The sequence below is a fragment of the Oncorhynchus keta genome, unplaced genomic scaffold, assembly GCF_023373465.1.
Source record: "Oncorhynchus keta strain PuntledgeMale-10-30-2019 unplaced genomic scaffold, Oket_V2 Un_scaffold_515_pilon_pilon, whole genome shotgun sequence".
NCBI lineage: Eukaryota > Metazoa > Chordata > Actinopteri > Salmoniformes > Salmonidae > Oncorhynchus > Oncorhynchus keta.
The window spans coordinates 450,919-468,247 of NW_026290954.1; the positions used below are offsets into that span (position 1 = coordinate 450,919).

Below are 17,329 nucleotides of genomic sequence, written 5' to 3' on the forward strand. Positions count from 1 at the left end.
GTTCTAGAACACTCAGACAGTACATGTATCCATCACATTCGCATTCTATACTGTTGAGGTACATTTGTTGATCGTTGTACATACCATTTAGTCATATGGACTTCATCCAGAAGGATTCAGATGTTTGAGCAGTATATGACAGACGCCTATTCATCACTCCCAGTCTTCCCCAACCAGATTTCCAGACTTCTCGAAGACAAGGTCTCATGCACCCTCTCATATAGCGTTCTTGTTTTCCTCCAGAACCACCACTCAGACCCAGGGCTGTTGCCTGGCGGATTTGTGTCCTCCGTCCACCACAGTCTTGAGCAGAGACATGACTGTCAGAATTCAAGGCTGTTTTCCTAGCTTCTTGAAGACTAGAGAGAGCTAGCTGGGAAATTAGGCTTTCCCCGAAGCCTGTTGGCAAGACCACTAATACGTCCTCCCCAAAGGCTCAACACGCTCCTAGTTCCTGTTTTAATCCCTAAATGGGTGGTTACTCTGTGGCAGTATCTCCTTTTCAGAAAGATCCATCACTGAGTTTTTCTCCTTTGTTTTAGTTAGCTAGACTAACCTGACCAGCTAGACTAACTACACCAGCTAGACTAACCTGACCAGCTAGACTAACTACACCAGCTAGACTAACCTGACCAGCTAGACTAACTACACCAGCTAGACTAACCTGACCAGCTAGACTAACCTGACCAACTAGACTAACCTGACCAGCTAGACTAACCTGACCAGCTAGACTAACCTGACCAGCTAGACTAACCTGACCAGCTAGACTAACTCGACCAGCTAGACTAACTCGACCAGCTAGACTAACTAGACCAGCTAGACTAGCTAGACCAGTTAGACTAGCTAGACCAACTAGACTAAATAGCCTAACTAGCCTAGCTAGTCTAGCTAGACTAGCTAGACCAACTAGACCAGCTAGACTAACTAGACTAACTTTAGCTTAGCTAGATTACCTATCTAATGGGGGCGTAGCAAATTTATGAGGAAGCGTAGGGGGTGTTGCGCATGCTAATAGTGAGCATACTGTATGAGAACCAATCAAAAAGTCTGTCTGATTTGAAATAACCTCCCCTTTTACAAGCCTGAGATACCAGACCAGTAAACCAGAGGCCACCAATATAGAGATTGTTCAGCCTGGCTAGCTACTCCACGTACTGAGGGGAAACACTGGCATATAGCATTTATTGTTATATTACCGATCACACAGGGATCAGAATGACTCTTTATAAGAGCTCAGGGTGTATCTCTCCTAACAGACCATAATGTAACTGTCTGAATACCCTCTCAGTAACAACCTTTCCTGGTGTTTCCCAACAGGCATTGGGAAGGTGAAGCGGAAAACGGGGATGCGTGACACTGCCTCCAACGCAGACGCTGACATGTACTCCGACAACGGCGAGCGCCTGTACGACCTCAACCTGCCGGCGCTCGTCAAGTTCAGCTACACCGCCGAGCGGGAGGACGAGCTCTCGTTGGTCAAGGGCACCCACGTTATCGTCATGGAGAAGTGTAGCGACGGCTGGTGGCGTGGGGGGTACCAGGGGCGTTCCGGGTGGTTCCCCTCCAACTACGTGACAGAGGACGCAGACGGGACAGCGGGGGGAGGAGGTTTGGGAGACCCGGCAGGGTCGCTGACGGAGAAGCTAGCAGCAGTGGTTCACAGTGTGTCTAACGGGAACCGGAGACTCCACACGGTGCAGGCGCTGTACCCTTTCAGCTCGGGGAACGACGAGGAGCTCAACTTTGAGAAAGGAGAGGTGATGGAGGTGGTAGAGAAACCAGACAACGACCCTGAGTGGTGGAAGTGCCGTAAAGCAGATGGACAGCTGGGACTAGTGCCTAAGAACTACGTCAATGTGCTGCCTCCCCAGCAGGACTCTACTACCCAGAATGCCTCACCGGACCCCGCGGGGCCGCCCACGCCCGACTGTGACTACATCTCTCCGGCCACGGTGGGGCGGTTTGCTGGGAAGCCATGGTACTATGGCAAGGTGACGCGTCATCAGGCAGAGGTGGCTCTCAACCAGAGAGGAGTGGAAGGAGACTTCCTCATCAGAGACTCTGAGTCATCGGTGAGTCCTGACTGCTATCTATAACTCCATCTATACAACTCCATCTATACAGCCTTCTATAGAGAACTATACAGCCATCTATAGAGAACTATACAGTCATCTGTAGAGGGCTATACAGAACTATACAGCCTTCTATAGAGAGCTATACAGTCATCTGTAGAGGGCTATACAGCCATCTATAGAGAGCTATACAGTCATCTATAGAGAACTATACAGCCATCTATAGAGAACTATACAGCCATCTATAGAGAACTATACAGCCATCTATAGAGAACTATACAGCCATCTATAGAGAACTATACAGCCATCTATAGAGAGCTATACAGCCATCTATAGAGAACGAAACAGCCATCTATAGAGAGCGAAACAGCCATCTATAGAGAACTATACAGCCATCTATAGAGAGCGAAACAGCCATCTATAGAGCCGTGAGCTATACAGCCATCTATAGAGAACTATACAGCCATCTATAGAGAACTATACAGCCATCTGTAGAGAACTATACAGCCATCTATAGAGAACTATACAGCCATCTATAGAGAGCTATACAGCCATCTATAGAGAACTATACAGCCATCTATAGAGAACTATACAGCCATCTATAGAGAGCTATACAGCCATCTATAGAGAGCTATACAGCCATCTATAGAGAACTATACAGCCATCTATAGAGAACTATACAGCCATCTATAGAGAGCTATACAGCCATCTATAGAGAGCTATACAGCCATCTATAGAGAGCTATACAGCCATCTATAGAGAGCTATACAGCCATCTATAGAGAGCTATACCGCCATCTATAGAGAGCTATACAGCCATCTGTAAAATATATAATAATAATAGTGAACTATACAGCCATCTGTAGAGAACTATACAGCCATCTATAGAGAACTATACAGCCATCTATAGAGAACTATACAGCCATCTGTAAAATATATAATAATAATAGTGAACTATACAGCCATCTGTAGAGAACTATACAGCCATCTATAGAGAACTATACAGCCATCTATAGAGAACTATACAGCCATCTATAGAGAACTATACAGCCATCTATAGAGAGCTATACAGCCATCTATAGAGAACGAAACAGCCATCTATAGAGAACTATACAGCCATCTATAGAGAACTATACAGCCATCTGTAGAGAGCTATACAGCCATCTATAGAAAACTATACAGCCATCTATAGAGAACTATACAGCCATCTATAGAGAACTATACAGCCATCTATAGAGAACTATACAGCCATCTATAGAGAGCTATACAGCCATCTATAGAGAGCTATACAGCCATCTATAGAGAACTATACAGCCATCTATAGAGAACTATACAGCCATCTATAGAGAACTATACAGCCATCTGTAGAGAACTATACAGCCATCTGTAGAGAACTATACAGCCATCTGTAGAGAACTATACAGCCATCTGTAGAGAACTATACAGCCATCTGTAGAGAACTATACAGCCATCTGTAGAGAACTATACAGCCATCTGTAGAGAACTATACAGCCATCTATAGAGAACTATACAGCCATCTATAGAGAACTATACAGCCATCTATAGAGAGCTATACAGCCATCTATAGAGAACGAAACAGCCATCTATAGAGAACTATACAGCCATCTATAGAGAACTATACAGCCATCTATAGAGAACTATACAGCCATCTATAGAGAACTATACAGCCATCTATAGAGAACTATACAGCCATCTATAGAGAACTATACAGTCATCTGTAGAGGGCTATACAGCCATCTATAGAGAACTATACAGCCATCTATAGAGAACTATACAGCCATCTATAGAGAACTATACAGCCATCTATAGAGAACTATACAGCCATCTATAGAGAACTATACAGCCATCTATAGAGAACTATACAGTCATCTGTAGAGGGCTATACAGAACTATACAGCCTTCTATAGAGAGCTATACAGTCATCTGTAGAGGGCTATACAGCCATCTATAGAGAGCTATACAGCCATCTATAGAGAACTATACAGCCATCTATAGAGAACTATACAGCCATCTATAGAGAACTATACAGCCATCTATAGAGAACTATACAGCCATCTATAGAGAACTATACAGCCATCTATAGAGAGCTATACAGCCATCTATAGAGAACTATACAGCCATCTATAGAGAGCTATACAGCCATCTATAGAGAACTAAACAGCCATCTATAGAGAACTATACAGCCATCTATAGAGAACTATACAGCCATCTATAGAGAACTATACAGTCATCTGTAGAGGGCTATACAGCCATCTATAGAGAACTATACAGCCATCTATAGAGAACTATACAGCCATCTATAGAGAACTATACAGCCATCTATAGAGAACTATACAGCCATCTATAGAGAACTATACAGCCATCTATAGAGAACTATACAGTCATCTGTAGAGGGCTATACAGAACTATACAGCCTTCTATAGAGAGCTATACAGTCATCTGTAGAGGGCTATACAGCCATCTATAGAGAGCTATACAGCCATCTATAGAGAACTATACAGCCATCTATAGAGAACTATACAGCCATCTATAGAGAACTATACAGCCATCTATAGAGAACTATACAGCCATCTATAGAGAACTATACAGCCATCTATAGAGAGCTATACAGCCATCTATAGAGAACTATACAGCCATCTATAGAGAACTATACAGCCATCTATAGAGAACTATACAGCCATCTATAGAGAACGAAACAGCCATCTATAGAGAGCGAAACAGCCATCTATAGAGCCGTGAGCTATACAGCCATCTATAGAGAACTATACAGCCATCTATAGAGAACTATACAGCCATCTATAGAGAACTATACAGCCATCTATAGAGAACGAAACAGCCATCTATAGAGAACTATACAGCCATCTATAGAGAACTATACAGCCATCTATAGAGAGCTATACAGCCATCTATAGAGAACTATACAGCCATCTATAGAGAACTATACAGCCATCTATAGAGAGCTATACAGCCATCTATAGAGAGCTATACAGCCATCTATAGAGAGCTATACAGCCATCTATAGAGAACTATACAGCCATCTATAGAGAACTATACAGCCATCTATAGAGAGCTATACAGCCATCTATAGAGAGCTATACAGCCATCTATAGAGAGCTATACAGCCATCTATAGAGAACGAAACAGCCATCTATAGAGAGCGAAACAGCCATCTATAGAGCCGTGAGCTATACAGCCATCTATAGAGAACTATACAGCCATCTATAGAGAACTATACAGCCATCTATAGAGAACTATACAGCCATCTATAGAGAACGAAACAGCCATCTATAGAGAACTATACAGCCATCTATAGAGAACTATACAGCCATCTATAGAGAGCTATACAGCCATCTATAGAGAACTACACAGCCATCTATAGAGAACTATACAGCCATCTATAGAGAGCTATACAGCCATCTATAGAGAGCTATACAGTCATCTGTAGAGAGCTATACAGCCATCTATAGAGAACGAAACAGCCATCTATAGAGAGCGAAACAGCCATCTATAGAGCCGTGAGCTATACAGCCATCTATAGAGAACTATACAGCCATCTATAGAGAACTATACAGCCATCTATAGAGAACTATACAGCCATCTATAGAGAACGAAACAGCCATCTATAGAGAACTATACAGCCATCTATAGAGAACTATACAGCCATCTATAGAGAGCTATACAGCCATCTATAGAGAACTACACAGCCATCTATAGAGAACTATACAGCCATCTATAGAGAGCTATACAGCCATCTATAGAGAGCTATACAGCCATCTATAGAGAGCTATACAGCCATCTATAGAGAACTATACAGCCATCTATAGAGAACTATACAGCCATCTATAGAGAGCTATACAGCCATCTATAGAGAGCTATACAGCCATCTATAGAGAGCTATACAGCCATCTATAGAGAGCTATACAGCCATCTATAGAGAGCTATACAGCCATCTATAGAGAACAAAACAGCCATCTATAGAGAACTATACAGCCATCTATAGAGAACTATACAGCCATCTATAGAGAGCTATACAGCCATCTGTAAAATATATAATAATAATAGTGAACTATACAGCCATCTGTAGAGAACTATACAGCCATCTATAGAGAACTATACAGCCATCTATAGAGAACTATACAGCCATCTATAGAGAACTATACAGCCATCTATAGAGAACTATACAGCCATCTATAGAGAACTATACAGCCATCTATAGAGAGCTATACAGCCATCTATAGAGAGCTATACAGCCATCTGTAAAATATATAATAATAATAGTGAACTATACAGCCATCTGTAGAGAACTATACAGCCATCTATAGAGAGCTATACAGCCATCTGTAAAATATATAATAATAATAGTGAACTATACAGCCATCTGTAGAGAACTATACAGCCATCTATAGAGAACTATACAGCCATCTATAGAGAGCTATACAGCCATCTGTAAAATATATAATAATAATAGTGAACTATACAGCCATCTGTAGAGAACTATACAGCCATCTATAGAGAACTATACAGCCATCTATAGAGAACTATACAGCCATCTATAGAGAACTATACAGCCATCTATAGAGAACTATACAGCCATCTATAGAGAACTATACAGCCATCTATAGAGAACTATACAGCCATCTATAGAGAACTATACAGCCATCTATAGAGAACTATACAGCCATCTATAGAGAACTATACAGCCATCTATAGAGAACTATACAGCCATCTATAGAGAACTATACAGCCATCTATAGAGAGCTATACAGCCATCTATAGAGAACAAAACAGCCATCTATAGAGAACTATACAGCCATCTATAGAGAACTATACAGCCATCTATAGAGAGCTATACAGCCATCTATAGAAAACTATACAGCCATCTATAGAGAACTATACAGCCATCTATAGAGAACTATACAGCCATCTATAGAGAACTATACAGCCATCTATAGAGAGCTATACAGCCATCTATAGAGAACTATACAGCCATCTATAGAGAACTATACAGCCATCTATAGAGAACTATACAGCCATCTATAGAGAACTATACAGCCATCTATAGAGAACTATACAGCCATCTATAGAGAGCTATACAGCCATCTATAGAGAACGAAACAGCCATCTATAGAGAACTATACAGCCATCTATAGAGAGCTATACAGCCATCTATAGAGAACTATACAGCCATCTATAGAGAACTATACAGCCATCTATAGAGAACTATACAGCCATCTATAGAGAACTATACAGCCATCTGTAGAGAGCTATACAGCCATCTGTAGAGAACTATACAGCCATCTATAGAGAACTATACAGCCATCTATAGAGAACTATACAGCCATCTATAGAGAACTATACAGCCATCTGTAGAGAACTATACAGCCATATATAGAGAACTATACAGCCATCTGTAGAGAACTATACAGCCATCTATAGAGAACTATACAGCCATCTGTAGAGAACTATACAGCCATCTGTAGAGAACTATACAGCCATCTATAGAGAACTATACAGCCATCTGTAGAGAACTATACAGCCATCTGTAGAGAACTATACAGCCATCTGTAGAGAGCTATACAGCCATCTGTAGAGAGCTATACAGCCATCTGTAGAGAACTATACAGCCATCTATAGAGAACTATACAGCCATCTATAGAGAACTATACAGCCATCTGTAAAATATATAATAATAATAGTGAACTATACAGCCATCTGTAGAGAACTATACAGCCTTCTATAGAGAACTATACAGCCATCTATAGAGAACTATACAGCCATCTATAGAGAACTATACAGCCATCTATAGAGAACTATACAGCCATCTATAGAGAACTATACAGCCATCTATAGAGAACTATACAGCCATCTATAGAGAACTATACAGCCATCTATAGAGAACTATACAGCCATCTATAGAGAACTATACAGCCATCTATAGAGAACTATACAGCCATCTATAGAGAACTATACAGCCATCTATAGAGAACTATACAGCCATCTGTAAAATATATAATAATAATAGTGAACTATACAGCCATCTGTAGAGAACTATACAGCCTTCTATAGAGAACTATACAGCCATCTATAGAGAACTATACAGCCATCTATAGAGAACTATACAGCCATCTATAGAGAACTATACAGCCATCTATAGAGAACTATACAGCCATCTATAGAGAACTATACAGCCATCTATAGAGAGCTATACAGCCATCTATAGAGAACTATACAGCCATCTATAGAGAACTATACAGCCATCTATAGAGAACTATACAGCCATCTGTAGAGAACTATACAGCCATCTGTAGAGAACTATACAGCCATCTGTAGAGAACTATACAGCCATCTGTAGAGAACTATACAGCCATCTGTAGAGAACTATACAGCCATCTGTAGAGAACTATACAGCCATCTGTAGAGAACTATACAGCCATCTATAGAGAACTATACAGCCATCTATAGAGAACTATACAGCCATCTATAGAGAGCTATACAGCCATCTATAGAGAACGAAACAGCCATCTATAGAGAACTATACAGCCATCTATAGAGAACTATACAGCCATCTATAGAGAACTATACAGCCATCTATAGAGAACTATACAGCCATCTATAGAGAACTATACAGCCATCTATAGAGAACTATACAGTCATCTGTAGAGGGCTATACAGCCATCTATAGAGAACTATACAGCCATCTATAGAGAACTATACAGCCATCTATAGAGAACTATACAGCCATCTATAGAGAACTATACAGCCATCTATAGAGAACTATACAGCCATCTATAGAGAACTATACAGTCATCTGTAGAGGGCTATACAGAACTATACAGCCTTCTATAGAGAGCTATACAGTCATCTGTAGAGGGCTATACAGCCATCTATAGAGAGCTATACAGCCATCTATAGAGAACTATACAGCCATCTATAGAGAACTATACAGCCATCTATAGAGAACTATACAGCCATCTATAGAGAACTATACAGCCATCTATAGAGAACTATACAGCCATCTATAGAGAGCTATACAGCCATCTATAGAGAACTATACAGCCATCTATAGAGAGCTATACAGCCATCTATAGAGAACGAAACAGCCATCTATAGAGAACTATACAGCCATCTATAGAGAACTATACAGCCATCTATAGAGAACTATACAGTCATCTGTAGAGGGCTATACAGCCATCTATAGAGAACTATACAGCCATCTATAGAGAACTATACAGCCATCTATAGAGAACTATACAGCCATCTATAGAGAACTATACAGCCATCTATAGAGAACTATACAGCCATCTATAGAGAACTATACAGTCATATGTAGAGGGCTATACAGAACTATACAGCCTTCTATAGAGAGCTATACAGTCATCTGTAGAGGGCTATACAGCCATCTATAGAGAGCTATACAGCCATCTATAGAGAACTATACAGCCATCTATAGAGAACTATACAGCCATCTATAGAGAACTATACAGCCATCTATAGAGAACTATACAGCCATCTATAGAGAACTATACAGCCATCTATAGAGAGCTATACAGCCATCTATAGAGAACTATACAGCCATCTATAGAGAACTATACAGCCATCTATAGAGAACTATACAGCCATCTATAGAGAACGAAACAGCCATCTATAGAGAGCGAAACAGCCATCTATAGAGCCGTGAGCTATACAGCCATCTATAGAGAACTATACAGCCATCTATAGAGAACTATACAGCCATCTATAGAGAACTATACAGCCATCTATAGAGAACTAAACAGCCATCTATAGAGAACTATACAGCCATCTATAGAGAACTATACAGCCATCTATAGAGAGCTATACAGCCATCTATAGAGAACTACACAGCCATCTATAGAGAACTATACAGCCATCTATAGAGAGCTATACAGCCATCTATAGAGAGCTATACAGCCATCTATAGAGAGCTATACAGCCATCTATAGAGAACTATACAGCCATCTATAGAGAACTATACAGCCATCTATAGAGAGCTATACAGCCATCTATAGAGAGCTATACAGCCATCTATAGAGAGCTATACAGCCATCTATAGAGAACGAAACAGCCATCTATAGAGAGCGAAACAGCCATCTATAGAGCCGTGAGCTATACAGCCATCTATAGAGAACTATACAGCCATCTATAGAGAACTATACAGCCATCTATAGAGAACTATACAGCCATCTATAGAGAGCGAAACAGCCATCTATAGAGAACTATACAGCCATCTATAGAGAACTATACAGCCATCTATAGAGAAGCTATACAGCCATCTATAGAGAACTACACAGCCATCTATAGAGAACTATACAGCCATCTATAGAGAGCTATACAGCCATCTATAGAGAGCTATACAGTCATCTGTAGAGAGCTATACAGCCATCTATAGAGAACGAAACAGCCATCTATAGAGAGCGAAACAGCCATCTATAGAGCCGTGAGCTATACAGCCATCTATAGAGAACTATACAGCCATCTATAGAGAACTATACAGCCATCTATAGAGAACTATACAGCCATCTATAGAGAACGAAACAGCCATCTATAGAGAACTATACAGCCATCTATAGAGAACTATACAGCCATCTATAGAGAGCTATACAGCCATCTATAGAGAACTACACAGCCATCTATAGAGAACTACACAGCCATCTATAGAGAGCTATACAGCCATCTATAGAGAGCTATACAGCCATCTATAGAGAGCTATACAGCCATCTATAGAGAACTATACAGCCATCTATAGAGAACTATACAGCCATCTATAGAGAGCTATACAGCCATCTATAGAGAGCTATACAGCCATCTATAGAGAGCTATACAGCCATCTATAGAGAGCTATACAGCCATCTATAGAGAGCTATACAGCCATCTATAGAGAACAAAACAGCCATCTATAGAGAACTATACAGCCATCTATAGAGAGCTATACAGCCATCTATAGAGAGCTATACAGCCATCTGTAAAATATATAATAATAATAGTGAACTATACAGCCATCTGTAGAGAACTATACAGCCATCTATAGAGAACTATACAGCCATCTATAGAGAACTATACAGCCATCTATAGAGAACTATACAGCCATCTATAGAGAACTATACAGCCATCTATAGAGAACTATACAGCCATCTATAGAGAGCTATACAGCCATCTATAGAGAGCTATACAGCCATCTGTAAAATATATAATAATAATAGTGAACTATACAGCCATCTGTAGAGAACTATACAGCCATCTATAGAGAGCTATACAGCCATCTGTAGAATATATAATAATAATAGTGAACTATACAGCCATCTGTAGAGAACTATACAGCCATCTATAGAGAACTATACAGCCATCTATAGAGAACTATACAGCCATCTGTAAAATATATAATAATAATAGTGAACTATACAGCCATCTGTAGAGAACTATACAGCCATCTATAGAGAACTATACAGCCATCTATAGAGAACTATACAGCCATCTATAGAGAACTATACAGCCATCTATAGAGAACTATACAGCCATCTATAGAGAACTATACAGCCATCTATAGAGAACTATACAGCCATCTATAGAGAACTATACAGCCATCTATAGAGAACTATACAGCCATCTATAGAGAACTATACAGCCATCTATAGAGAACTATACAGCCATCTATAGAGAACTATACAGCCATCTATAGAGAGCTATACAGCCATCTATAGAGAACAAAACAGCCATCTATAGAGAACTATACAGCCATCTATAGAGAACTATACAGCCATCTATAGAGAGCTATACAGCCATCTATAGAAAACTATACAGCCATCTATAGAGAACTATACAGCCATCTATAGAGAACTATACAGCCATCTATAGAGAACTATACAGCCATCTATAGAGAGCTATACAGCCATCTATAGAGAACTATACAGCCATCTATAGAGAACTATACAGCCATCTATAGAGAACTATACAGCCATCTATAGAGAACTATACAGCCATCTATAGAGTACTATACAGCCATCTATAGAGAGCTATACAGCCATCTATAGAGAACTAAACAGCCATCTATAGAGAACTATACAGCCATCTATAGAGAGCTATACAGCCATCTATAGAGAACTATACAGCCATCTATAGAGAACTATACAGCCATCTATAGAGAACTATACAGCCATCTATAGAGAACTATACAGCCATCTGTAGAGAGCTATACAGCCATCTGTAGAGAACTATACAGCCATCTATAGAGAACTATACAGCCATCTATAGAGAACTATACAGCCATCTATAGAGAACTATACAGCCATCTGTAGAGAACTATACAGCCATATATAGAGAACTATACAGCCATCTGTAGAGAACTATACAGCCATCTATAGAGAACTATACAGCCATCTGTAGAGAACTATACAGCCATCTGTAGAGAACTATACAGCCATCTATAGAGAACTATACAGCCATCTGTAGAGAACTATACAGCCATCTGTAGAGAACTATACAGCCATCTGTAGAGAACTATACAGCCATCTGTAGAGAGCTATACAGCCATCTGTAGAGAACTATACAGCCATCTATAGAGAACTATACAGCCATCTATAGAGAACTATACAGCCATCTGTAAAATATATAATAATAATAGTGAACTATACAGCCATCTATAGAGAACTATACAGCCATCTATAGAGAACTATACAGCCATCTATAGAGAACTATACAGCCATCTATAGAGAACTATACAGCCATCTATAGAGAACTATACAGCCATCTATAGAGAACTATACAGCCATCTATAGAGAACTATACAGCCATCTATAGAGAACTATACAGCCATCTATAGAGAACTATACAGCCATCTATAGAGAACTATACAGCCATCTATAGAGAACTATACAGCCATCTATAGAGAACTATACAGCCATCTATAGAGAACTATACAGCCATCTGTAAAATATATAATAATAATAGTGAACTATACAGCCATCTGTAGAGAACTATACAGCCTTCTATAGAGAACTATACAGCCATCTATAGAGAACTATACAGCCATCTATAGAGAACTATACAGCCATCTATAGAGAACTATACAGCCATCTATAGAGAACTATACAGCCATCTATAGAGAACTATACAGCCATCTATAGAGAACTATACAGCCATCTATAGAGAACTATACAGCCATCTATAGAGAACTATACAGCCATCTATAGAGAGCTATACAGCCATCTGTAAAATATATAATAATAATAGTGAACTATACAGCCATCTGTAGAGAACTATACAGCCATCTATAGAGAGCTATACAGTCATCTGTAGAGGGCTATACAGCCATCTATAGAGAACTATACAGCCATCTATAGAGAGCTATACAGCCATCTATAGAGAACTATACAGCCTTCTATAGAGAGCTATACAGCCATCTATAGAGAACGAAACAGCCATCTATAGAGAACGAAACAGCCATCTATAGAGAACGAAACAGCCATCTATAGAGAGCGAAACAGCCATCTATAGAGCCGTGAGCTATACAGCCATCTATAGAGAACTATACAGCCATCTATAGAGAGCTATACAGCCATCTATAGAGAACGAAACAGCCATCTATAGAGAACTATACAGCCATCTGTAGAGAACTATACAGCCATCTATAGAGAGCTATACAGCCATCTATAGAGAACTATACAGCCATCTATAGAGAACTATACAGCCATCTGTAGAGAACTATACAGCCATCTATAGAGAACTATACAGCCATCTATAGAGAACTATACAGCCATCTGTAGAGAACTATACAGCCATCTGTAGAGAACTATACAGCCATCTGTAGAGAGCTATACAGCCATCTGTAGAGAGCTATACAGCCATCTATAGAGAACTATACAGCCTTCTGTAGAGAACTATATAGCCATCTGTAGAGAACTATACAGCCATCTGTAGAGAGCTATACAGCCATCTATAGAGAACTATACAGCCATCTATAGAGAACTATACAGCCATCTATAGAGAACTATACAGCCATCTGTAGAGAACTATACAGCCATCTGTAGAGAGCTATACAGCCATCTATAGAGAACTATACAGCCATCTATAGAGAACTATACAGCCATCTGTAGAGAGCTATACAGCCATCTATAGAGAACTATACAGCCATCTGTAGAGAACTATACAGCCATCTGTAGAGAACTATACAGCCATCTATAGAGAACTATACAGCCATCTGTAGAGAGCTATACAGCCATCTGTAGAGAACTATACAGCCATCTGTAGAGAACTATACAGCCATCTGTAGAGAACTATACAGCCATCTGTAGAGAACTATACAGCCATCTGTAGAGAACTATACAGCCATCTGTAGCTCAGTGTAGACTTCCTCATCAGAGACATCCCACACTCATCTAGAAGGTCTAGAGCAAACGATAGGTCTACAGCTCCATTACTACTCTGTCTTTACGTCTACAGCTCCATTACTACTCTGTCTTTACGTCTACAGCTCCATTACTACTCTGTCATTACGTCTACAGCTCCATTACTACTCTGTCATTACGTCTACAGCTCCATTACTACTCTGTCTTTACGTCTACAGCTCCATTACTACTCTGTCATTACGTCTACAGCTCCATTACTACTCTGTCTTTACGTCTACAGCTCCATTACTACTCTGTCTTTACGTCTACAGCTCCATTACTACTCTGTCTTTACGTCTACAGCTCCATTACTACTCTGTCATTACGTCTACAGCTCCATTACTACTCTGTCTTTACGTCTACAGCTCCATTACTACTCTGTCTTTACGTCTACAGCTCCATTACTACTCTGTCTTTACGTCTACAGCTCCATTACTACTCTGTCTTTACGTCTACAGCTCCATTACTACTCTGTCTTTACGTCTACAGCTCCGTTACTACTCTGTCTTTACGTCTACAGCTCCATTACTACTCTGTCTTTACGTCTACAGCTCCATTACTACTCTGTCTTTACGTCTACAGCTCCATTACTACTCTGTCTTTACGTCTACAGCTCCATTACTACTCTGTCTTTACGTCTACAGCTCCATTACTACTCTGTCTTTACGTCTACAGCTCCATTACTACTCTGTCTTTACGTCTACAGCTCCATTACTACTCTGTCTTTACGTCTACAGCTCCGTTACTACTCTGTCTTTACGTCTACAGCTCCGTTACTACTCTGTCTTTACGTCTACAGCTCCGTTACTACTCTGTCTTTACGTCTACAGCTCCATTACTACTCTGTCTTTACGTCTACAGCTCCATTACTACTCTGTCTTTACGTCTACAGCTCCATTACTACTCTGTCTTTACGTCTACAGCTCCATTACTACTCTGTCTTTACGTCTACAGCTCCATTACTACTCTGTCATGATCCTGACAGTTCAGCCGGTCTGCTGCCATCATTCCTGCATTGTGTTGACCCGAGGTGGTTAGTGTAATGTTGCTGTAGAGCTGTCAGCGGTTAGAGAGGGTGGAGGTATTAGTGGTGACATAAGGACTGTAGGAACAACGTCTCAGAGCTGGGGATTCATTTCATATCGCAGGATGATTAACAGCATCCCAGCTGAGAACTGTGTTTTAACTGTCTGCTCAGTTTACAGCTTTTATTGACCCGCTCTCTCCCTCTCTTCTCTCTCTCCCTCTTCTCTCCCTTCCTTCCTTCCCTCTCTCTCTCTTCTCTCTCGGTCTCCATCCTCCCTTCTCTCCCTCTTTCTGTTTCTCTCCCCCCTCCCTCCCTTCCTTCCCTCTCTCCTCCCTTCCTTCCCTCTCTCCTCTCCCTCTTCTCTCTCGCTCTCTGCCTCCCCCCTCCCCTCCCTCTTCTCTTTCTGTTTCTCTCTCTCTCCCCCTCCCTCCCTGTCTACCCTCCTCCCTCTTTCTCTCTCTTTCTGTTTCTCTGTCTCCCCCTCCCTCCCTCCCTCCCTTCTCTCTCTCTGTCCCACCCTTCCCCTGCTTTCCTCCCACCAGCCCAGTGATTTCTCCATCTCTCTGAAGGCCCAGGGGAAGAACAAGCATTTCAAGGTTCAGTTGAAGGATGGTTTGTACTGCATTGGCCAGAGGAAGTTCAGTTCTCTGGAGGACTTGGTGGATCACTACAAGAAGGCTCCCATCTTCACCAGCGAGCAGGGAGACAAGCTCTACCTGGTTAAGGCCCTGGCTGCCTCTTGATCACACACTCTTAAACACACACACACATAATGACAAACTTTTACACATCACAAGGACTTCCTATGTGCCGGGAGCCGTGATCATTCCATTAGGAAAGGGGGAGAGAAGTGGAGAGGGAGAAAAGGACATTGGACTCTCCCTTTATGTAAATCATCCTATCTTACCCCGATCATGTGTTTACTTCTTCTAGGTCATAATGCCATCTTCTAGATATAGGCTGTTTCTGTTTATAATATATATATATATACATATATATTCTTTTAAGTTTCTTTAAAAAAAAAAAAAAAAGTGATGTTTTGAACTCAAACAACAAGGAGTCGTAGTGATGAGGCGGTTTGGTCGTCGTTGGTCGCCTAGCAACACATTTCAACGGACTTGTTGTGTCGTTGTCGGTCTTAACTCTTTCAACGTCGTACAACACATGATATGTGGTGGACAATAATCCACACTTCTCCTAACTGCTCAACCTAAATAAAAATGATTAAGTGACCAAAGTTTATTGATTGGTTTAATTTCACCCATCATAGTTATTGATACACTATATGTACAGCAGGATGTCCCTCCATATTAGTGGACCTGGTTATTTCAGCCACACCCGTTGCTGACAGGTGGATAAAATCGAGCACACAGCCATGCAATCTCCATAGACAAACATTGGCATTAGAATGAAGAGCTCAGTGACTTTCAACATGGCACCGCCTCAAATGTCTGCCCTGCTAGAGCTGCCGGTCAACTGTGTTAATGAATTCATTCAATTTTATTTTTGTTCAAGAAAAATAATGTGAGGTAGAAATCAATACATAACAATAAATAAGATTATCCAAACCATAATTACAGAGCAGTAAAATACTATACCTACAGTATGTGCTGTTATTGTGAAGTGGAATCGGCTAGGAGCAACAACGGCTCAGCCGCGACGTGGTAGGCCACACAAGCTCACAGAACGGGACCACCAAGCGCGTTACAATCTTCTGTTCTCGGTTGCAACACCCGAGTTCCAAACTGCCTCTGGAAGCAACGTCAGCACAAGAACTGTTTGTCGGGAGCTTCATGAAATGGGTTTCCATGA

General features: G+C 40.6%; 1 protein-coding gene across 3 annotated transcripts in view; it reads left to right on the plus strand.

Annotated features, from left to right (window-relative positions):
* LOC118379752 (cytoplasmic protein NCK1-like) overlaps positions 1-17,091 on the plus strand; it is a 152,155-nt gene extending 135,064 nt beyond the window's left edge. For all 3 annotated transcript variants that reach the window (XM_052516616.1, XM_052516617.1, XM_052516618.1), the window contains 2 exons: positions 1,318-2,072; positions 16,060-17,091. In XM_052516616.1, coding sequence (XP_052372576.1) covers positions 1,318-2,072; positions 16,060-16,260 — 956 coding nt within the window. In that variant the 3' untranslated portion in view covers positions 16,261-17,091. The remainder of the gene's footprint in view (positions 1-1,317; positions 2,073-16,059) is intronic.
* The last annotated feature ends 238 nt before the right edge of the window (positions 17,092-17,329 follow it).